The sequence below is a fragment of the Macaca fascicularis genome, chromosome 14, assembly GCF_037993035.2.
Source record: "Macaca fascicularis isolate 582-1 chromosome 14, T2T-MFA8v1.1".
In the NCBI taxonomy this organism is placed as follows: Eukaryota; Metazoa; Chordata; class Mammalia; order Primates; family Cercopithecidae; genus Macaca; species Macaca fascicularis.
In genome coordinates this window covers 56,234,443-56,258,646 of record NC_088388.1, presented here as the reverse complement: position 1 = coordinate 56,258,646, position 24,204 = coordinate 56,234,443, and the positions used below count along the sequence as shown (strand labels likewise).

Here is a 24,204-nt window from a genome sequence, read left to right as displayed (position 1 = left end):
AATTGACTTTGACTGCACTGTACTCTCAGGGTGTGCTGATGAACATGCGGTGAAATGGTCAAATAATCACATCCATCAGAGGTTATTAAGGCAAGTGACAAAGTAGAGAAATCTAATTTATACCTGGGAAGTCAAACAGGAGCAGTCTAGGAGTTCCCGCATTCTAGCCTGAGATTTGTATTCCTGAGGCCAATAGGCAGCTGGTAACAGAGCTGGGTTGAAATAAAGTGAGACTTGCTGCGAGAACAAGCAGAAGGGGAAAGGTAAAGATAACAAGGAAGATGAATAAAGTTGAACTCTTTAAGCATATTATTTGTCTTTTAAGTGAAAAACTGACATTTGACTAATGTGTCTTTTTTTAAAGTTAGAAATCGATCAGAGTAGGGTCTTTAGAGAAACTGATTACTTCTCCAGAACAAAGAGCATATTAATAGAAAAGATTCAGCTTTCGGTAATGGCTGACTAGTCTTAAGAAACATTCCTGAAGGCTTTGTATCACTGAGAAAAGTTGGTTCCTAGTTCTGAAGGATTTCATTCAAAGTGCAAGGCTCATGTTAATAGGAATATGCATGCATATTCATGTGCTATATGTGTTAAAAATACTTGAGAAGGTGACTTAGAAATCTCAGTTTTAAATCTTCAGGGCAAGAATCTTGCTTGTTTTGTTGCTAAGGAAGGTGAACCGGTTGAAAATAGTTTTAAAGCCCTTTATGTGCTAAGTCATGAGTCTAAGGAGGATAAACGGGTTAGGTTTGTTATCCCAGAAACTAGAGGCAAGATTTTTACTCAGTTCTTACAACATTACCACAAGCATGTGGATTCTGCAAAAGTTGCCTAGCAACATTAGTTGGAAACAACATTGGTTGGAGAAAGGAACTGGAAATTTGAATTAGATATGGCCTGGGGCAGGCGGGTGTAACCCATCTCTCCAGTACAGTGTGTGCTGTACTCAGAGGAGCGTGAAATTTTAAAAATCAGAACAGTCACTTAAAATTTCAGTTAGGATGTTGCTACAGTTAAACCATAATATTGTGCCATGTTCTCAGCTTGAAGAGGCAGGGCCTGGGTTTTTCACATATTTTGGCATTTTTGTTTTAAAGATCACTGGATTTTCATTAAATTATTCCAGAAACATTTATTAAGCACTTTCTCAGGGGCCAAGGCACAGTGCTGGTTGCTGGAGCTCTGAAGACAAATACAGTTTGGACTCAGCCCTGAGCAGTATGAAAACCAGACAAGTAACAAAGTAAGAGTGTTACATAGTCTGTGCTGGGTGCGGTGGAAAGTCTGGAGTAGGGAATGGAGAGTCAGGAAAGGCTTCATAGAGGAAATGGCTCTAGCACTGAGTCTTGTTTTCAACTTAAAAAAAAAAATCCTTCAGCCAGGTGCAGTGGCTCACACCTGTAATCCCAACACTTTGGGAGGCTGAGGTAGGTGGATCACTTGAGCTCAGGAGTTCAAGACCAGCCTGGGCAACATGGTGAGACCTGGTCTCTACAAAAAATACAAAAATTCACCAGGACTAGTGGCACTTGCCTGTAGTCTTGGCTACTCAAGAGGCTGAGGTGGGAGAATTGCTTGAGCCCAGAAGGGGAAGTTGCAGTGAGCCATGAAAGCACCACTGCACTCCAGCCTGGGCAACAGAGCAAACCCTTGTCTTCAGAAAAAAAAAAAAAAATCCTTTCCCCTAGTCATTCTACACATTCATTGTGAGCTTACCTCTTCAATTTTGTGTGAGGACTTCAAAGTCCTGGGTCTGTGGACCAAGAACTCTTCCCTTCCCATCCACAACCCAAGCCCTTCTGCCTTAGCCTACTTCAAAGACCTCCCAGTTTAGGGAAGCAGACAGGTGGCAAAGTAGGAGTTGACAAAACAAAACAAAACATTGTTAAGAGTGTTTACCTTCAGGAAGGGGAACTGGGTTGGGAATTGAAGGGATAGGTGGGAGAATTTTGTACCATTTAAATTTTTGTTATTGGAGTGGGGAAAAACCATGGGGAAAAATATAAAGTGTGATGGCTGCTACCTGTACAATCTTGCATTAAACAGAGTAATAGAGTGGTGATCTCTGTTCAATTTTTTTTTTTTTTTTTTTCCTGAGAGAGTTCTGGCTCGGCTGCCTAGGCTGGAGTGCAGTGGCATAATCACGGCTCACTGCAGCCTTTGTCTCTCAGGCTCAAGCGATCCTCCCACTTCAGCCTCCTGAGTAGTTGGGACTACAGGCATATGCCACCACACCCAGCTAATTTTTAAAGTTTTAGTAGAGGTGAGATCTCACTGTGTTGCCTAGGCTGGTCTTGAACTCCTGGCCTCAAATGATCCTCCTGTCTTGACCTTCCAAAGTATTGGGATTGCGGGTGTGAACTATCACGCCCAGTTCAAAATCTTAAATAGGCAAACTTATCTGCAAATGTGCCAATTTAGGAAGCGAATAAACCAACAATTATTTAAATAAGGGCTCTTTTATCACTCACAAGGGAGTGAGCACCTAATCCACATAAGAATACTGCAATAAACAAGGAATAGAAGGTCCCTACCCTAGGGGACCTTATTTTTCTAGAAGGAGATAGTAATAAACTAACAACATACTTTGAGATAGAAATAAGCCTGCTAAGGAAATAAAGCCAGATGTTGTGAAAGAGCAAAGGGTGAAGGAGGGGACGTGAGAACAGAGATACAGAATTCTTACATAGGAGGAGTTCAGGAGCATCAATCTAGTTGTGGAGAGGTATCTAAGGGGCTTTAAAGTCCCATTTACTTAGAAGCACACTATTTTCACATGCAGTTTACGTTACAGATTGATAAAAGTAGTGGTTCTCTATTTTTATTTATGCTTCATCTTAGAGAAAATGTCAATTATATCAAATAATTATATTTGTCATCAGGAGTGGCAGGAGGGGACCCACAGCCTGGGCAACATGGTAGCTCATGCCTGTAATCCCAGCACTTTGGGAGACAGAGACGGGTGGATTGCTTGAGCCCGTCTAGACCAGCCTGGGCAACATAGTGAAACACAGTCTCTACTAAAAATGCAAAATTAGCTGGGCGTGGTAGCACACATCATTAGTCCCAGCTATTTGGGAGGGTGAGGTAGGAGGATCTCTTGAGCCTGGGCAGGTCGAAGCTGCAGAGCCGTGACTGCACCACTGTACTCCACTTTGAGACAGGGTAGGCAGAGTGAGATCCTGTTTCAAAAAATAAAAATTTTAAAAAAAGGAGTGGCAGGAGGAGAAGTGTTGGAGGGAGGGTTCTGAAAATCACACCTTGGCTTTGGCCACTGTGGATCAGAGATTAACTCTCCTTATACAAGTCGAGAGTTCTTGTCCTCCAAGAGCTTAAAATTAAGTTTGCATGACCATATAAAAAACACATTTATACACCGGTTAGCAAATGTTGGGAGAAAAGACAGCTATTGATCCTTCACTGTGTCTTCAGTTGTGTGATCTCAGGAAATTCCCGATTTGACGTGTTAAGTACTACCGTGTGTTTCATGAAAAATTCAGCTTGAGTTTATTTAGCCTTTGAAAAGCATTAGAACAACATATATGACAAAGTGTTAATATCCATAAAGGGGCCGGGCGCCTGTAATCCCAGCACTTTGGGAGGCCGAGGCGGGCGGATCACGAGGTCAGGAGATAGAGACCATCCTGGCTAACACGGTGAAACCCCGTCTCTACTAAAAATGCAAAAAATTAGCAGGGCGTGGTGGTGGGCGCCTGTAGTTCCAGCTACTCGGAGGCTGAGGCAGGAGAATGGCGTGAACCCAGGAGGCGGAGCTTGCAGTGAGCGGAGATCGCGCCATTGCACTCCAGCCTGGGCAACAGAGCGAGATTCTGTCTCAAAAAAAAAAAAAAAAAAAAAAATCCATAAAGGGCTAACAATAAGAAAAATAGGCAATAGAAATAAATGTAAATTATCATTAAACCCATGACAACTGTTCAACAATATGAATCAAAACAATAAAACCACATCAGCGAACATTAAATATCCACTGATGTCCAGAATTCACAGAGTGTGCTCTAATCCACTGCAGGTGAGAATGTATGGTGTTTCTGGAGGGCAGTTTGCCAGTTTATATCCTTTGACTGAGGAATTCTCACTCCAGGGAAGTAGCCAAAAGAATATTTTAAAAAGGCCAGGCGCAGTGGCTCACGCCTGTAATCCCAGCACTGTGGGAGACCAAGGCCGGGGGTGGGGGGGTGGGTGGTGGGATCACCTGACGTCAGGAGTTTGAGAGCACTCTGCCAACATGGTGAAACCCCGTCTCTACTAAAAATACAAAAATTAGCCGGGCCTGCTGTGTGCTTGTAATACCAGCTACCCGGGAGACTGAGGCAGGAGAATGGCTGGAACCCGGGAACCCGGGAGGTGGGGGCTGCAGTGAGCCAAGATCGCACCACTGCACTCCAGCCTGGGCGACAGAGCGAGACTTCGTGTCAGAAAATAAACAAACAAACAAAAAACATGGAGAAGGAAGAATATACACCACGGGGTTATTTACAACAGAAAACTGGAAGAGGCCGGGAGGGGTGGCTCACGTCTGTAATCCCAGCATTTTGGGAGGCTGAGGCGGGCGGATCACTTGAGATCAGGAGTTGGAGACCTGCCTGGCCAACATTGGGAAGTTCGTCTCTACTAAAAATACAAAAAGTAGCCAGGTGTGGTGGCAGACGCCTGTAATCCCACCTACTCGGGTGGCTGAGGCACGAGAATCGCTTGAACCCTAAAGGCGAGGTTGCAGGTTGCAGTGAGCCGAGATGTGCCACTGCACTCCAGCCTGGGTGACAGAGCAAGACCATGTCTCAGAAAAAAAAAAGAAAACTGGAAGAAACGTGTAAGTGCATTAAGGGACGGATTAAATCAGTTTAACGAAGCACTAGGAAGATTTTTTTTTAAATTGCGTTTAAGTTTGCAGCGAGCCGGGCCAATCGGTTTTGCCAACGCATGCCCACGTGCTGGCGAACAAATGTAAACACGGAGATCGTGTGCTGGGCACTTGGTTTCATGGTGGGCGACTGTGCTGCTGTTCCTTTTGGCCGCGGACAAGGTCAGCTGCAGAGGTGGACCTCTGCTTGGGAGAGCTCTTCTCGCTGTGCAGACACCCGCCCCTAACAGCCACCCACCCGGGGAAATAATGGGGCTCGGAGGCCTCCTCCCAGCCAGTGTCCAGCCTAAGCACATCGGCTCCCGCAGTTCAGAAAGGTCCTGAGGCCTGAGTCACCATTTCCGGCTCAGACCTCCACCCGAAACGTGGATACCCACTGCCACGCCCACTACGCCTCAGTGGCTTGCCCCAAGCGACAAGCGGCAAGAAGCGGACTCCGGGGACAGCGGCCGAAGGCCATTCGGTCCCTGGCTCTTCTCAGCTCGAAGAGACCGAGAGGTGCTGCTCGGCCGCCTGCCCCTCTTCAGATCCCCCAGCACGGGAGGAGCAGCGACCAGGCTGCGTCCACGCCGGCTTTCGGGTCGGCTTCGGCAAGTCCAGCTCTCTTTTGCCCCTCCCAGAAGGCCGCCTCGGGTCCCGGGCCCAGCCCGGTCCGGGCGGTGTTCCAGCCACCCCGGGCTAGCTCATAGGCCCGGAACACTACAGCCAGCCCAGATTTGGCTGGCGCCGAGCCGGGGGCGGAGCCAGCGGGTTCCCGCCAAAATCGCGTAGCTGGTCCTTCCCCCGCGGGCTACGTCGCGCCCTCCTTTTTTTTTCAAACCCGGAGCTGGACGGGGATTGGTGGACTGGGCACTCACGTGGTTAACGGTCGCGGGAAGCCGCGGAGCCCGAACCTGAGACTGGACCTGAGGAGACCTCAGCCTCGGTGCTCGGGCCGCCCCGCCTCTGCCGGACAGTCCGCGCCGCCGCTGCCGCCACCGTCCGCAGCCCGAGCGCCCCGGAGCCGCAGGCCGCCGCCGCGCAGAGACGCCGCGACTGCGACTAGGCGCGCCCAGCCGCACGTGGCGGACCCGCCCCCTGGTCTGCCGTGTCCTGGACCCCGTGGGTCTCCGCTCTCCGGTCCTCGGCCGGGTCCCCCGGGCCGCGATGAGCTTTCTGAGCCGGCAGCAGCCGCCGCCGCCCCGTCGCGCCGGGGCGGCCTGCACCTTGCGGCAGAAGCTGATCTTCTCGCCCTGCAGCGACTGTGAGGAGGAAGAGGAAGAAGAGGAGGAGGAGGGCAGCGGCCACAGCACCGGGGAGGACTCGGCCTTTCAAGAGCCCGACTCGCCGCTGCCGCCCGCGCGGAGCCCCACGGAGCCCGGGCCCGAGCGCCGCCGCTCGCCCGGGCAGGCCCCCGGGAGCCCCGGCGAGCTGGAGGAGGACCTGTTGCTGCCCGGCGCCTGCCCGGGCGCGGACGAGGCGGGCGGCGGGGCGGAGGGCGACTCGTGGGAGGAGGAGGGCTTCGGCTCCTCGTCGCCGGTCAAGTCGCCGGCGGCCCCCTACTTTCTGGGCAGCTCCTTCTCGCCGGTGCGCTGCGGCGGCCCGGGGGATGCGTCGCCGCGGGGCTGCGGGGCGCGCCGGGCGGGCGAAGGCCGCTGCTCGCCGCGTCCGGACCACCCGGGCACCCCGCCGCACAAGACCTTCCGCAAGCTGCGGCTCTTCGACACCCCGCACACGCCCAAGGTGAGAGCGGCGGGCGCGGGCACCCAGCGGCCGGGACCCCGGGCCCGCGCCGACCCAGCCTTTTAAAAAGGCCGCGGCGCCGGAGCCCAGCGCCGCTGCCTGGGTTCGGTTACATAACCGGCCGGCTGCACCCCCGCTCGCTTTCCTGCGCCGCCCCCCAAAGTTGGCAGCCCTTGTTTTTGGCCCTGTCCCGAGGTTGTCCGTTGAGATTATGTAACTGAACAATGGGCCTCGTCTGGAACTTTTTCATCTTACAAAGGGGCCGATCGGCCCGTCCAGGTGGCCGAGGATTTGCCGCCTGTTGAGTCCGGGCCGCCCCGAGCGTCAGCCTGGAGTGCGGCACCGATAACGCGGTTTGCGAGGATGCTGGAGGGTACTGGCTCGGCCACCTGACACCTCCCGAGCCATATGGTGCCTTTTAAACACGGTGATCGGGCCTGTAATTTGGGCGGCGCAGGCAGAAGGAGTTAAAAAAAAAATTGTCCTGCGCTGATCGTGTCGTGTCGTGTCGTGTGGCGTTGATGCGGGGAAAGTCTGGGGCATGCAGGGAGACTGCGCTTGGACTTGGGAGTAAAGGCTGGCCTTCCAAGCATTTGCAGTCCTAGAAACTCATCCTTATCCGTAAGTCCAGATAGCGCTGAAGCCTCTGTCTGGACAAGGTCTTGGCCTAGCGTTTGTTTATATCGTTGGGTTTGTAGTGCCCAGAGTTTGGCCGGCCTCCGTGCGATTAGGAACATCCTACTGTTGATAAGGTATCTTAAAGAAGGTGTTCAGCACCTGTGTTTTGAATGGCCTTCCAGTACTCTGCAGATTACCACTTATAAAACTGCGGATTTTAAAGCTGATACTTCCAGAGATTAAGACAAGCCTCGCATTTGTAAGATTAATATGGAAAATGCACCTTTTAAAGTGAATTTGTTTTGTTTTCAATGTACCGTTTGTCATCAGCCTCAGGAATATGTGTGCTTTTGAGCTTTACGGTTTATTGGCCGACTTGCTCAAGGCAAAATCCCACTGGAAGTGAGGGGAGGAGTCCAGTGAAGGTGGTTATCCAAGCCCTATTTAGATGGGGGAGGGGAGCTTTTATGGGGCTCTCGGACTGCTTTCTATTTTTGGATGAGTTCAAATAATTTGTTAACTTTTAGCCACTAGAATGAACTTAGTTTTAGGCAGCATTCATTTTCTTTTTAGGGTTAGAGGCAGATTTTACTTGGCTATTTTTTTCCAGAAAAGGTAGTTAATACCCAGCTTCAGTCTTCCTAAATTAGCCACAATTTATTTTGCTCGAACTCTAACAAAGGCTTGTGTGTCGCTTTGACCTACGCATTCAGCCATACGAATAAGGCTTGTTGAAGGTTAGGTTGAGAAGGCTGAGGATAGGACTTGGATCCTAAAAATTGTATTTGTATTTTTCCTTCCCTAGAGTTTGCTCTCCAAAGCTCGAGGAATTGATTCCAGCTCTGTGAAGCTCCGGGGTAGTTCTCTCTTCATGGATACAGAAAAATCAGGAAAAAGGGAATTTGATGTGCGACAGACTCCTCAAGTGAATATTAATCCTTTTACTCCGGATTCTTTGTTGCTTCATTCCTCAGGACAGTGTCGTCGTAGAAAGAGAACATATTGGAATGAGTAAGTTGTTTATTTAACAATTTGGTTATCCAAATAACCTAAGATTGGTTTGGTATACTTATAAAAATTTAGTTTCTGTTAAATGGCGTGGATGTATCTGTCAGATATATTGATAGAAAAATACATATTTTTTCAGTTCCTTTGGTGAAGACATGGAAGCCAGTGATTATGAGCTTGAAGATGAAACAAGACCTGCTAAGGTAAATAGCTTTTTATTTTTTTTTTGAAATTTACCTTTCTACCACTTAAAGTATGCTATGAATATGTTAAATAAGCATTTATACATAAGGTAGAATGGTTTTTAAATTTCACACATAGCCCTATCACCATAGCAAAAAATAATTGTTTTCGTATATTTGTATTACATATATGGAAACACTTTTTATTACAGAGAATTACAATTACTGAAAGCAATATGAAGTCCCGGTATACAACAGAATTTCATGAGCTAGAGAAAATTGGCTCTGGAGAATTTGGTTCTGTATTTAAGTGTGTGAAGAGGCTGGATGGATGCATTTATGCCATTAAGCGATCAAAAAAGCCATTGGCCGGCTCTGTTGATGAGTATGTATTAAACATTTTGTCTTTTGCTCTTTTGTCCCCTATGGTGTTACTAACATTAAGGTTTCAGCTGATCAAACACTGAATTCCATCTCTAACTTTGGAAGTTGTAATGATTTAATCAGGTCTTTTTCACTTAGTACCATCAGTTCTTATTGGACTTGTTGAATAATATGAGTAGTCTGATTTGGAACCTAACTTAAATTTCTTATTTCTAGTCAGCATCCATGAATTCACAGTAAAATGGAGTTTATTCTTACCTGAGTCCTCGGGCAAGCAACATTTCTTCTTTCTGATAAATCTTTAGTGGAATCTGCCTTTGGAAAAATCTCTTACAAGTCTAAACCCCTTCTCTCTTAAGCAAGTTGCTTTTTAGCATAACAATAGATACAAAAGTTTATTGTATGAAGTTTCAGATAAATTAATTCAGTTTAAGCTTGAGTGAAAATTATTTACCATTCTATTAATCTCAAATTCTCCTAGGCAGAATGCTTTGAGAGAAGTATATGCTCATGCAGTGCTTGGACAGCATTCTCATGTAGTTCGATATTTCTCTGCGTGGGCAGAAGATGATCACATGCTTATACAGAATGAATATTGTAATGGTGAGTGATGTAATGGTTTTCTTGTGAGTTTGAGAAAATGAACACCGAGGAAGAATTTATGGTTATCTAAAATCTTGCTCTATTTCTGTCACTTTTATCTTTTATAAATTTAAAGATCAGAGGCCTAACAAATTTCAAGTACAAGATTAAAAACCTTGTCCCTTCTGAAGCACCTAGTACATACCCAGTAGTAGAACTTTGCGTACTATTTATGTGCTTATCACTCCAACTGAACTTTTTGAGAAGACAATGGCCTCGCCACATATACTTTGGTGTCCTTAGTACCTAGCATAGTGTGTGGAGCATGTAGTATTATGAAATGTTATGTTGAATAGATTCTTCTGTGTCTAGTCTTTTATTTCCTTTTCATGTGGTGTGGTGCTAAAACTGATGTTTGTTAGTCAGTGAGTCTCCATTGATCTAAATTCAGCTGTTTCTTTAAGCGTTCTGTAGTCCTGGTGTCCAACCTAGTCTACCACTAGAATCCACTAACACTTTTATTATGTTACATTATTTTAGTTCTCTAGCTTGTCTTCTCTGCCTTCTCTCCCCCAAGGATGAAACAAACAGGCATGTATGGATTCAACTTTGGATGTCTCTGTATAGCTTTCAGTTTCAGTAAGTCCTTCAAGGGCCGACTTACGTCTGTCCTTTTCTATTAAAAACCTTTACCAAAGTCTTGGTCAGAATTCTGGTTCTTATGGACGTCTGTCATTATTATACACCAAATCTTTTATAGATTATTTCTCAACATTTTGTAGTTATAAGCATGATGATTGGGTTTTCATACTCAAGTGTGAAATGTGCCTCCCTCTAACCTTGTTACAACATCAGCACATTACCAGTCTGAAATGAAAAATATCTATAGATTGTTTCTGTTTCTGTATATCTTTTGTGAATATAGAGAATTTAGAGTTTAGTGAACAGTTGAGAGGAGATAACAAAGATTTATTTTTGTTGATTCTTTTTATTCCTTAAATAAACAAGACCAGTTATCTCATAACTTGTAAATAAATAAGTGGTGTAGGTATGGATTCAGGTCCCCCATATTTAAAAACAGTGAACAAAACAGAAGTAAAAGATCCATTTTTCAAACCTGATTCCTCGTTAAGTTATTTAATAAAGTTCTCCACACTTGAAAGAACTTGAGTGTCTAGTATACAGCATTGCTGCTAGTTTTTTTCACACAGCTTTTGAGATGTTTCTATTCATACCATCAAAATGTTTATGTAACTATCACAACCTTATGGATTATTCTATTTCTTAACCTTTATTTTTCAGATATTGCATTTGACCTAGAACAACTTGACCATAATGTCATGTCCATTCCATATTTGCTAGACACCATCTCTTTTCAGTTTCCTTTTTTCTCTTTCTCACCTTGTTGATGTGAATAGTTCTTTTAACAGAATAGTTCATTAGTAGTCCAGGAATGGCAAACATGTAGCAACCTACCAGTACATGGTTGTGTAAATCAGATGATTTTGAGAAAACTTACTTGAGCCTGGGAGATAGGGAAGAGTGACTAGTCTTGCTATCCTCTCAGATTACAAAAACCTTGACCTGTAATAATGTTAGATTATAAATAATCTATTGAAAATAAGTTTTTATTTAATTTATTATTTTGTTTTGAGACAGAGCCTTGCTCTGTCACCTAGGCTGGAGTGCAGAGCAATCTCTGCTCACTGCAACCTCACCTCTGGGGTTCAAGTGATTCTCCTGTCTCAGCCTCCCGAGTAGCTGGGATTACAGACACGTGCCACCATGCCCAGCTAATTTTTGTATTTTTAGTAGAGACCGGGTTTCAACATGTTGATCAGGCTAGTCTTGAACCCTGACCTCGTGATCCGCCTGCCTCAGCCTCTTAAAGCAATATAAGACTCTTGAAGAAAATAAGTAGTCCTGCGTGAAACAGGACTGCCTCTTTGTGTGGCTGTTTGTCCTAGTTAGATAAAAGAAAATAAGACTATCTGGATGCGTTTGTGATCTCTTCCTTTTGTTTCCTGTGTCCACCATTCCTCTTTCCACATAAAGCTTTGAATATACTAATAGGGCTCATCTTCACATCTTTTCCACAGTTTCACAGGAAAATGATTCTGTTATTTGTACATGAGTAACTGATTCCCTTTATTGCGATTTAATTTCCTTATTATCTTATTCACTTACATTATAAGCCTTTTGTCTTGGTTTGGTGATAGACTGGAATTAACCTGTATAAACAAGTGTAGAAAAATGTTGATGGATAGGGAAATAGAACCTGAAATGTCAGAACCTGTTTTACTCTCGTCACCTTTCTTGCCCTTCTAGCAATAAAAGAAGAAATTGGCACAGCTAAGGTTGCTGAATCTGCTAAAAAAAGAATTAGCCATATTCTTTCTAGCAAATTTGATCTAGGACTTTGCCTGTCTTGGCTGACAGTGTTATTGGTTTGCTCTCTTCTAGAGCACTCTTTTCCCCCCCTCAGTTCAAGATTTGTACAAGTAAGGAGAACATACTCAAGACTAAGATACCGAGATGGTAATTTATTTTTATTTTAAAAACACGTTTGACATTATATTATTCAGTCTTATTTAAATTGTAGGACCTCCTTTTCTGACTAATACATCATTGACCTTCCTAATTTTATTACCCAGATCTGATTTTTTTATTCCTAAGACTTAAACAGAAGATGTTTAAAACAATTCCTCATTGCCTTTGAGATAAAATATAAACTTTAAAAGTTTGAAAAAATATAAACAAATTAACTGATTGATTTAACTAATTCTATAAAAGCAGGTTATAGTCTCATTCACAGTAAGAATAGTATAAATTAATAAATTAAAACTATACTAAAATACTGACTTTTTACCTATAACATTTATAGACTTGTCAAGGGTATGGGGAAACAGGTATTCTCATGCATTGACAATGGGCATATATATTGCTACAGCCTTCTCGATGGAGAAATGTGTATGTGTAAAACACACAATCTCCATATATTACAAACGTGCATACCCTTTAACCCAGCAATTTGGCTTCTAGGTGATATACTAAATGTATGTGAAATGACCAATGTACAAGGTTATTTATTAGGCCATAGTATGTAATAGCAAAGACTTGGAAATAATTTTAAAATGTCCATCAAATGGGGGACTGATAAATGCATTTCTTTTTTTTTTTTTTTTTTGAGACTGAGTCTCACTCTGTCGCCCATGCTGGAGTGCAGTGGCCTGATAGCAGCTTACTGCAACCTCCGCCTCCCAGGTTCAAGCATTTCTCCTAACTTAGTCTTCTGAGTAGCTGGGATTACAGGTGCGTGCCACTGCGCCCGGCTAATTTTTGTATTTTTATTAGAGACGGGGTTTTGCCATGTTGGCGTGGATGGTCATGACCTCTTGATCATGACTTGTGATCGAACTCCTGACCTTGTGATCCGCCCACCTCAGCCTCACAGAGTGCTGGGATTACAGGTGTGAGCCACCGTGCCCAGCTGATAAATGCATTTCTATTCAATTATACAATGGAATTCTATACAGACAAGAAGAAATGGGTTGTCTTTGTATATTGGTATAGAAGGATCTTTAAGATAATAAACATATGCCATTATTTATGCAAAAAGTTGAAAAGAATACGTAGACCTGAGCCGGGTGTGGTGGCAATGCCTGTAGTCCCAGCTTCTTGGGAGTCTGAAGCAGGGAATTTGAATTTGGGTTTGGGAATTCTAGGCTGTAGTGCACTATGCCGATCTAAGTTGAGCATCAGTATGGTGGCCTCTGTGGAGTGGGTCACCACCAGGTTGCCTAAAAAGGAGTAAACTGGCTTAGGTCGGAAACAGCACAAGTCAAAACTCCTGTGCTGATAAGTAGTGGGATCAAGCCTGTGAATAGCCATGCATTCCAGCTGGGCAACATAAATAGACTCTGTCTCTTATAAATTAAAACAAACAAACAAAAAAACAAAAAACCCTGATAATACTGGTTTACTCTGGGAAAGAAACAGGTGGGTTGCTGAGGTGTATGATTGGGAGAGAGACTTTACATTTTATTTTGTACCCATGCAGATGTATTACCTATTGAAAAAATAAAATTTTGATTTCACAAGCAGGTTGAAGGGAGAAGGTCCTATAAAATAACACTTTCTTGGTTGAGATTGGTTGGTTGAGACTCATTCAGTAAAGATGGAAGAAAGAAAATATTTCAGAAAGAAGAAAATGCTAATATTTTCTATTTTTGTCAGGTGGAAGTTTAGCTGATGCTATAAGTGAAAACTACAGAATCATGAGTTACTTTAAAGAAGCAGAGTTGAAGGATCTCCTTTTACAAGTTGGCCGAGGCTTGAGGTATATTCATTCAATGTCTTTGGTTCACATGGATATAAAACCTAGTAAGTATTGCAGATCTTCTGACCTGTGTTCTTTGGGGTTATAGAGAACAAATTACTTCATTATGACAACATTGAAAAAATACGTATCTTATGTTTTCTCATTGTTAGTTTTAAAAGGCCTTGGATCCACTTACCAATATTGTTTTATGATTTCTGTTTATCTCTTCCCTTGTTAACCCCCAAAATTTGAGATGATAAACTTTTTTGGCCTCCAGGCCGGAATGCAGTGGCACCATCTCCACTCACTGCAACCTCCCCATCCCATGCTCAAGTAGTCATCCCACCTCAGTCTTCCGAGTAGCCGTGCTACAGCCATGTGCCACCATGCCCAGCTAATTTTTTGTATTTTTAGTAGAGACGGGGGTTTCACCATGTTGGCTAGGCTGGTCTCAAACTCCTGACCTCGTGATTTGCCCACCGTGGCCTCCCAAAGTGCTAAGATTACAGGCGTAAGCCACCGTGCCTGGCATGTGTTTTATTTTCAAAAGAGAAAAATATCTTTGGACTTAAGGCAGTAAATGTGAATTCTTAAGGAATAGCTGTATTCATATAAAGTGTTAGACAAATATAATAGACCCTTATACGGTATAAAAGTTGAAAATATGAAGGGATGTGAAGTTTAAAAATCTTCAGATTTAGGCCAGGCACAGTGACTGACACCTGTAATCCCAGCACTCTGGGAGGCCGAGGTAGGTGGATCACGAGGCAGGAGTTCGAGACCAGCCTGGACAATGTGGTGAAACCCCGTCTCTACTAAAATTACAAAAATTAGCCGGGTGTGGTGGTACGTGCCTATAGTCCCAGTTACTCGGGAGGCTGAGGCAGAAGAATCGCTTGAACCCAGGAGGCGGAGGTTGCATTGAGCAGAGATCGCGCCATTGCACTCCAGCCTAGGCGACAAAGCGAGACTCTGTCTCAAAAAAAAATTGGCCTGCGTAGTGGCTCACACCTGTAATCCCAGCACTTTGGAAGGCCGAGGCGGGCGGATTACATAAGCTCAGGAGTTCGCCACCAGTGTGGACAACACAGTGAAACCCCATCTCTACTAAAACACAAAAAATTAGCTGGGCATGGTGGCAGGTGCCTGTAGTCCCAGCTACTCTAGAGGCTGAGGCAGGAGAATTGCTTGAACCCGGAAGGCAGAAGTTGCAGTGAGCTAAGATCACACCACTGCACTCCAGCCTAGGCGACAGAGCGAGACTGTCTCAAAAAAAAAAAAAAAAAAAAAACCTTCAAATTTACAAATACCATCATAAAATAAGTTGTCCTATGAAGAAAGTAAAACTGTATAGATGACTCCAGTAAATGTAACATAAGTTTAATACTATATATTTTTGTGTATGTGTGCGTGTATATATATATATATTTTTTTTTTTCTTTTTTTCTTTTTTTTTTTCTTTTTTTTTTAGACAGAGTCTCGCTCTGTCGCCCAGGCTGGAATGCAGTGGCGTGATCTCGGCTCACTGCAACCTCCGCCTCCCAGGTTCAAGCAATTCTTCTGCCTCAGCCTCCCTAGTAGCTGGGATTATAGGCGTGCACCACCATGCCCAGCTAATTTTTGTATTTTTGTGTTTTTGTTTTTGTTTTTGAGACGGAGTCTCGCTCTGTCGCCCAGGCTGGAGTGCAGTGGCCGGATCTCAGCTCACTGCAAGCTCCGCCTCCCGGGTTTACGCCATTCTCCTGCCTCAGCCTCCCGAGTAGCCGGGACTACAGGCGCCCGCCACCGCGCCCGGCTAGTTTTTTGTATTTTTTAGTGGAGACGGGGTTTCACCATGTTAGCCAGGATGGTCTCGATCTCCTGACCTCGTGATCCGCCCGTCTCGGCCTCCCAAAGTGCAGGGATTACAGGCTTGAGCCACCGCGCCCGGCCTAATTTTTGTATTTTTAATAGAGACGGGGTTTTGTCATGCTGTCCATGCTAGTCTTGAACCTCTGACCTCAAGTGATCCACCCACCTTGGCCTCCCAAAGTGCTGGGATTACAGGTGTGAGCCACCACTCCCGGCCTTATTTTTCAAAGATAGTCTCACTCTGTTGCCCAGGCTAGAATGCAGTGGTGCAATTATAGCTCACTGCAGCTTTGAATTCCTTGGCTCGAATGAACTTCCTGCCTCAGACTCACAAGTAGTTGGGACTACAGGCGTGCACCACCATTCCCAGCTGTTTTTATTTTTTCTTTTTCTTTTTTTAGAGACCAGGGTCTCACTATCTTGCCCAGGCTGGTCTCAAATTCTAAGTCTTAGGCAATCCTTCTGCCTCAGCCTCTCAAAGCACTGGGATTACAGTCTTGAGCCACCATACCTGGCCAATACTATACTGATAAAACTATTAAAATCTGCCACTAAAACCTCATGTTAGTCATGATCTTACCTGAATTTGAAGAAAAAGGTAATGTGTATACAGTAGGAAATAGTGAATCACAAAGCCATATTGCAAGGTAGATGCTGTATGGTCAGCCAGACTCACTGGCTAAATGACTCATTCGGCTCACACCAGCCTTATAGCACTACATTAAAATTTGGGCTTTCACAGAATTTCACAAATTACTGATATTACCTTTTTTGCTGAAGAGTAATGTGCAGAAGACAAGGGCCTCATCCAGTTTAAAGTGTTTAGGATCAGTGATAGGCTGGAAAATATATTCCCAGAGGCCCAGAGTGGTGGCTCATGCCTGTAATCCCAGCACTTTGGGAGGCTGAGGCTGGAGGATCACTTGAGGCCAGGAGTTTGATCAGCCTGGCCAACATAGCAAAACCCCATCTCTACTAAAAATATCAAAGTTAGCTAGATGTGGTGGCATGTGCCTGTGGTCCCAGCTACTCAGGAGGTTGAAGCATGAGAATTGCTTGAACCTTGTTGCAGTGAGCCAAGATCATGCCACTGCACTCCAGCATGGGCAACAGAGCAAGACTGTCTCAAAAAAAAAAAAAAATTCCCAGCAAATATAACCCTGGTCTCTATCCCCTGAGATGCTTATTCCATGGGTTTGGGCTAGAACTTGAGAATCGGCATTTTAAAGAGTATTCTTGATGATTTTGGAATATGATCTTGTTTATGAACTCTGGCTTTATTATTAATTGTTAGTTTGGCTTACATAATTAACTGTTTGACAGGTAATATTTTCATATCTCGAACCTCAATCCCAAATGCTGCCTCTGAAGAAGGAGACGAAGATGATTGGGCATCCAACAAAGTTATATTTAAAATAGGTAAGAAAGGTAACCAGATTATTACCTTAAAATAAAGAGAAGGCTGTTTTGTTTTTGCTCTTCACTGTATTTTTTTCAATACTTCCAGGTGATCTTGGACATGTAACAAGGATCTCCAGTCCACAAGTTGAAGAGGGTGATAGTCGTTTTCTTGCAAATGAAGTTTTACAGGAGGTAATTTTTCTTCTCCCTTAATCATAGTTTGCTTTGTAACACTTAGCAGTTGATAGAATAATATAAATTCAGATATACTAAACTTTTTAAGTTTAACTAATAGAAGGGAAATACAATCTAAACCATCATCTGAGGGCATTTAGTTAGCAAAAAGTCATGAAGGCAAAGATTTATAATGGAGTTGTGGTAAAAAATATGTTCTCATACACCACTGGTGGAACCTTAAAATGGCATATCCTTTTTGGAAATCAGAGTATTAGTATTGCATTAATATTTAAAAATCATGTACCCATTGACTCATAATTTTTACTTCTAGGAGTTTTTCCTATGGACATATTCATATACAAACACAAGTTGAGAACAATGTAAATAAGTGTTTACCAATAAGAGAATGATTAAGTAAATTATGGCACATAGTTTTTAGTATGGCATATAGTTTCAAAAGAGTGTGACAAAGTATTTCTTGATAAAAATTTTGAATGAAAATAGAATAAGTAGAAAAATTTAAAGTGTAATTGTCTGATCCCATTGTTCTTTGTAAATATGTGTGTATATATATGTTTGATTTATCACGTATATGTGTATTTGTAACTTGTCAGTGTGTTTCTATGTGTTTTGTGTTTGCATATGAATCCCTAGAGGTAGAGGGGTTTCTTTTGAGAGTTGAATTGAGCTGTTGACAAAGAAGAGGCATTTACTTTATATATGTGTGTGCATTTTTCCCCTAAGAGTGTATATTACTTTGTAATTTAAAAAATAAACCTCCCCAAATTTAGCAGTTTATTCTCTGAATAGGTCCCAAACTTAAATGTGATATTAGACATTTTGATTAAGTCTTATTTTTCACCTAAGTCATCTTTGAGGTGTAGTCTTGTTTTATTTTGACCATGTTTACATTCCTTAAAAAAATTGTTTTAATTTTACAGAATTACACCCATCTACCAAAAGCAGATATTTTTGCGCTTGCCCTCACAGTGGTATGTGCTGCTGGTGCTGAACCTCTTCCTAGAAATGGAGATCAATGGCATGAAATCAGACAGGGTAGATTACCTCGGATACCGCAAGTGCTTTCCCAAGAATTTACAGAGTTGCTAAAAGTGAGCATTTTATATATGAGGCCCTTTATTGACATGGTTCTATGTTTTATTAAATGCATGTCTGTACGTTAATTTTACTTTTCTTTTTAAGGTTATGATTCATCCAGACCCAGAGAGAAGACCTTCAGCAATGGCACTGGTAAAGCATTCAGTATTGCTGTCTGCTTCTAGAAAGAGTGCAGAACAATTACGAATAGAATTGAATGCCGAAAAATTCAAAAACTCACTTTTACAAAAGTAAGTGAGGGTTTTATGTTTTCTTTTTACTTTTTCATTCGTTTTGATTCTCAAATTTTAATGAGAGATGATTTAAGCTTTCTGTCAACCAAGGGTGTGGTGGTTTTTTGTGTTTTTTGTTTTTTGAGACAGGATCTCACTTTGCCAGGCTGAAGTGCACTGGTGCTATCATGACTCATTGCAACCTCCACCTCCTGGGCTCAAGCTGTCTTCCTATCTCAGCCTCCTGAGTAGCTGAGCCACAGATGCGTGCCACAACACCCAGCTAATTTTTATATTTTTGTAGAGATGGGGTTTTGCCATGTTGCCCAGGCTGGTCTTGAACTCCTTTGGCTCAAGCCATCCACCTGCCTTGGCCTCCCAAAGTGCTGAGATTATAGGAGTGAGCCACCTCACCCGGCTCCAGTAGTTCTATATGTTGTTATACAGTGAAAGCCTGGGGACTTCTGCCATAAATTAGTATTTTACCTATTAAATTTGTGTTGTTTCTAAACTTTAAAATTATGAACTTTAAAAATGTTGAGACTAACATATATTTGCAAGTGGTGATAGTCCCCAAGCCATAAATGGTAGTAAAAGCTAAGTGAGCCTATACCAATGTTTTCTTCCCAGATTGTCACCAAAAATTAATATTGTCCTTAAAACATTCTATTATTTTATGAAAGGATGAAATTAATGTCAATTTGGTTAGTAGATGATTCTTATACATATGTTTTTAATTTCTGGCTAAATCTTTTTATCCTGAATGAAGATTCTCATATTTGACTTCATGACTGGATATTTTCGAAAAACTGGTTGCAATGGTAAAGGTTATTAAAGAGAATATTAGAGAATATTAAGTTACCACAGATCACATTTCTAATTTTTTGATTTATTGCAACCATTTTGCTTTTAACGTAATAAAACTGACTTGAAAAGGTTATGTTAAGTATTAAGATTTAATATTTAAATTTTAAAAAGTGGGCCGGGCATGGTGGCTCAAGCCTGTAATCCCAGCACTTTGGGAGGCCGAGATGGGCGGATCACGAGGTCAGGAGATCAAGACCATCCTGGCTAACACGGTGAAACCCCGTCTCTACTAAAAAAATATTAAAAATTAGGCGGGCACCTGTAGTCCCAGCTACTCTGGAGGCTGAGGCAGCGTAAACCTGGGAGGCGGAGCTTGCAGTAAGCTGAGATCCAGCCACTGCACTCCAGCCCGTGCAACAGAGCAAGTCTCCGTCTCAAAAAAAAAAAAAAAAAAATTTCAAAAAGTGTATATTAAGAGGTTTACTTGCCACTAGTTTGGTATCCATCATAGTTCATACAAATAGGAAATAAAGTGTTCCTTTCATCTCTGTTATGTAAGGATAGATTCACAATATAAATTGGAGTTTTTGAAATTATTACTTATTTTTAATTTTTTTTTACTGGGGATAGGTTTGTCTGGAAATTATTTATTATTATTTATTTAAAAAGATGGGGTCTCGCTCTGTCACCCAGGCTGGAGTGCAGTGGCACTATCATAGCTCACTGCAGCCTCAAACTCCTGGGCTCAAGCAATCTTCCAACCTCAGCTTCCCGAGTAGCTGAGACTACAGGCATGAGTCACCACATCCAGCTCAAATTATTTTATAAGAACCAAAGTCATTACTAGCATCTTTACTACTTGTTTTCAAGTATATGTGATATTTTAATTCAAAAAGCACAAAATAATTTCATAAATTTAAGTTGTTTTGATAGAAGCTTCAGTTTCATGTTTTATTTTTCAATTATGTCTTAGAATAATGATGGCATGCAAATATCTCCCAATCGACAATATAGTTTGTGTTTAGTTTTTTAGGGTCTCTTCCTAAGAGTAATACCTTGTTGTCTATTTTTATGTCAGAGAACTCAAGAAAGCACAGATGGCAAAAGCTGCAGCTGAGGAAAGAGCACTCTTCACTGACCGGATGGCCACTAGGTCCACCACCCAGAGTAATAGAACATCTCGACTTATTGGAAAGAAAATGAACCGCTCTGTCAGCCTTACTATATACTGAGCTACTCATTTCCCACCTCCCCCTGAACACTGTGACAAGAGGAAGCTAGGTTGAAATCACTGATAGAATCCAGTTTGCAATTACTTTCTCGATTGGTGTCAGTAGTTTTACTGATTAGGACTTTTATTGTGAATTACAGTTGAAAGCTGTATTTTGACCATTGCTATGTCAGGCTTTCATCTAATCTTACCAGTCTGTCTTCTGTAGGATGTGTCACTGTTGGATGTTACACCAGCCTTTCCAGGGTTAACCACTGTGGTGGTGTGCTGCTTATAGTTTGCTGTTGCATTGTAATAAAAGGTGTCTTTCCCTGTAGTGACCTGTAAAAAGTACTGAAGGGCTTTGTTACAGACATACTCTCCCTTTGAAAAGGGACATGCTAAAAGACTCGTTACTACTCAGCCTTCAATGTACCTTTGTGTCCATCTTGTATTTTTTTAAATTGTGAATTAGACTTGTATATCCCACTGGGAGCACTTTGTAGGCATTTCATGAACCATGGGATGATGATTCTGTGGAAGTATTGCCTTGTGAATTTGCTGCTATTTTAGTTTTGTCTTTGCTGTAAACTTGTAGCATTAAACAATCATTGTTGTTAATAGGTCTTCTTTTTGAAACAATTATGTGAAATGTATAGCTGCTTTTGATGAAAAGCAGCTATTTGCCTTTTTTTTTTTCCTTTGAACTTTGAAGCTAGTGCATTGGAAAAATGCACCCTTTCCCCCCTTTGGAATGCTGTATTAATGTAGTATAATAATTACTGGTTTTGTAACTTGTTCTGGTAATGTCCTTCCCTGACTCTTTTAAAATGTCTCCCCTCAAGTTTTGTACTTGATTGTATTATTAGTCTGTTTTTAAATGTTTTGCCCGGTTTCTCTTCAATATTTGTGTATATAAACTGATCTTCGTGATATTGTATATAGCTGTTTGAAATGCCAGAATGACTTCTGACATTCCAAGTTTTTCACAAAATATATTTTATCTGTGATTAGCCATTTGACTAATAATACTGGCTAACAGATGTTGAAAAAAATTGTCTATTGTTTGTTTTCTTACTAATTTTGGTCTAAAACATGTTTGCACTTGTCTTTGACTTGTGTTTTATTAACATTGATTGGCATATTAAAAGTCACTCTGAGCTTACCTTAATTGTCTAAATCCTTGTGATGCCTGTTTTCTAATATTTTATCTCTATTCACTATACTATAAAATGTATAGTGTGTATAATGTACTATTATAAAAGCAGAGGGCACATTTTTATTGAATATGGAATTTCGTGGTGGGCTTTAGAACAAAGCTACATTTTGCCATTGAAAAATTTACCCATCAACTTTGAATATATTTTGTCATAAATGTTTAGTATTTTTATATCACATTGCATGTTGTGCATGTGACTTGCTAGAAATGTAGCATGATGTAATTTAAAATATCTTCAGATTATTAAGTAATACGATTCACAGAAGAAAACTTTGGGGAGGTTTTGTTTTTGTTTTTGAGACAGAGTCTCACTGTATTACCTAGGCTGGACTGCAGTGGCATGATCTCTGCTCACTGCAACCTCCACCTCCTGGGATCAAGCAATTCTCCTGCCTCAGCCTCCCGAGTAGCTGGGACTACAGGCACGCACCACCACACCCAGCTAATTTTTTGTATTTTTATTAGAGACGGAGTTTCACCATGTTGGCCAGGCTGTTCTCGAACTCCTGACCTCAGGTTATCTGCCTGCTTTGGCCTCCCAAAGTGCTGGGATTATAGGTGCCTGGCCCCTAAAGTGGGGAGGGCTTTAATTCTCACTAAACTAGGCTGGGTTTTAAGATTTGAGGCGAGGTGTCTTGGCTCATGCCTGTAATACCCACCACTTTGGGAGGCCAAGGCAGGAGGATTGCTTGGGGCCAGGAGTTCGAGACCAACCTGGGCAACACAGTGAGACCCTATCTCTACAAAAAACAAAAGAATTGAGTGCAAATTGAAGTGATAGTGTTATTTCTATGGTATCTTTTTCTGATGTTGATTAGAATCAGAGATGGGGACTCATTGTTGCTTAGGCTGGTCTTGAGCCCCTGAGCCCAAGAGATCCTCCTGCCTCTGGAGTAACTGGGACTATGAGTGTGTGTAATCATGCCCAACCTCTGCCATAAATACTTCTAACAAACTTGATTATATTAGCTTTCTAGTCTATGGTATCTTAAAATTTAGAGGTGTGAGATGAATTGGTGCAGACAGAAGAATTAGATATAAAAGCTGGTGAGTATGTGTGATAAGACCTAAAAAGCTACAGGAACTGGAGCATGCAACTCACACCTTTTAGTAGCTACTGATGACAAAGCTATAAAAAGATCACGATAATTGGGCTGGGTGCTGTGGCTTGCACCTATAAAATAAGCTACGATGCTGCCATTGCATTCCAGCCTGGGTTACAGAGTGAAAACCTGTGTCCTAAAATATATATAATTGGTGTTAATTTATGATCATTTTAAGTCACTAAGGTGTATTTTTCCAGTGCACTAGCTTCAAAGAAACATTCAGGTGTTTTTCATCAATATTTGCAGTAAAATTTTCACATAAGAATATTGGATTAAGAAGGAAAACTGATATTTGGTGTTCAAAGAGGGAATTCTTAGGCCATCTAAAAGCTGATATGAGAGTTAGACTCATATTTAACCTAAAGGTACTTTTGTTGAGTGCTATGTGCTGACAATATAGTAGACCAAAGACCAGTAAGAATTAGTTTTTGCCCACTAGGATATCAGGAAAAAATAGAGGAGACTTTTGTAAATATATAATGACAATAAAATGTAATAAATGCTAATGCTGGAGGGATTGTGCAAGATAGAATGAAGGTTCGAAAGACTATACATATCTTATGAAGATACTGGTGGTAGATTGGAGAATAGATCCAGGGAATTATGTTCAGACTAGTTTCAAGATTATTGTATAGTAATGACTATACAAGAAAGGAGGGCCTGAACTAGGACCTTGCTGTGGATAGAAAATAAGTGGATAGGGATTTTCTTTGAACAGTTTGAAACTTTGAACAGTTTTTGTTTGTTGCTAAGATTGAAGCATTGAAGGTTTTTTCAGAACACTTAACTAAAATGCAGGGGTATGTTACTGTTTGAGACAGGTATTCGCCATCGATAAAACTTTTCTTTTTTGGAAAGCTGACTTTGGTAAGGTAGAAAATTTTTAAGTATTGACTATGTAGTTGGGTAGGAGGTATTATATATTGTGATTGACTGCAAATTGAAACTGTTGCCTTAACTTTATCCTGCCAAGAATACAAGAGCAGTAGGCTTTAATTAATGAACTAATGTATTTTGAAGAGTCCATTATTAAGCTTTGATTTTCACTACACTTTGTTCTGGAAGTCAAGAAACTATGGTATTTTTTTGAGGCCAGGCACAGTGGCTCAAGCCTGTAATCCCAGCACTTTGGGAGGCCAAGGTGGGCGGATCATGAGGTCAGGAGTTCAAGACCAGCCTGGCCAAGATGGTGAAACTCCATCTCTACTAAAACTACTAAAATTAGCCGGGTGTGGTGGCAGTGCCTGTAATCCCAGCTACTTGGGAGGCTGAGGCAGAGAATTGCTTGAACCCCGGAGGTGGAGGTTGCAGTGAGCCAAGATCATGCCACTGCACTCTAGCCTGGGCAACAGAGCGAGACTCCTTCTCAAAAAAAAAAAAAAAAGCAGGGCATGGTGGCT

The 24,204-nt window shown here is 42.2% G+C and overlaps 1 protein-coding gene and 1 non-coding gene across 5 annotated transcripts; both read left to right on the top strand.

The window, feature by feature from the left end:
* Positions 1-5,767: 5,767 nt before the first annotated feature.
* On the top strand, positions 5,768-21,644 carry WEE1 (WEE1 G2 checkpoint kinase). Of its 4 annotated transcripts, none has more exons than XM_065528573.1 (12): positions 5,768-6,607; positions 8,031-8,236; positions 8,373-8,436; positions 8,628-8,800; positions 9,281-9,402; positions 11,845-11,919; positions 13,618-13,764; positions 16,877-16,972; positions 17,061-17,146; positions 18,073-18,243; positions 18,335-18,480; positions 20,348-21,644. In XM_065528573.1, the coding sequence occupies exons 1-12, from the start codon at positions 6,032-6,034 to the stop codon at positions 20,499-20,501; spliced, it is 2,016 nt and encodes a 671-aa protein (XP_065384645.1). In that variant the 5' UTR covers positions 5,768-6,031; the 3' UTR covers positions 20,502-21,644. The 4 variants fall into 4 exon arrangements, with proteins under 4 accessions (XP_065384645.1, XP_045227413.1, XP_065384646.1 ...); XM_074014368.1 differs by lacking the exon at positions 5,768-6,607 and adding an exon at positions 7,118-7,228; XM_045371478.2 differs by lacking the exon at positions 11,845-11,919.
* LOC123568957 (small nucleolar RNA U13) lies at positions 10,152-10,254 on the top strand. The gene has a single exon (XR_006692507.1). It is a non-coding gene; the product is annotated as a small nucleolar RNA U13 (small nucleolar RNA).
* Positions 21,645-24,204: the final 2,560 nt, after the last annotated feature.

Excerpts from the sequence above, each read along its gene's own strand:
- WEE1 (XM_065528573.1), top strand. The coding sequence starts at position 6,032 with ATGAGCTTTCTGAGCCGGCAGCAGCCGCCGCCGCCCCGTCGCGCCGGG. Across the intron at positions 8,801-9,280 it reads TTGGCCGGCTCTGTTGATGA|GCAGAATGCTTTGAGAGAAG; the intron begins GTATGTATTAAA and ends AAATTCTCCTAG. Across the intron at positions 13,765-16,876 it reads TCACATGGATATAAAACCTA|GTAATATTTTCATATCTCGA; the intron begins GTAAGTATTGCA and ends ACTGTTTGACAG.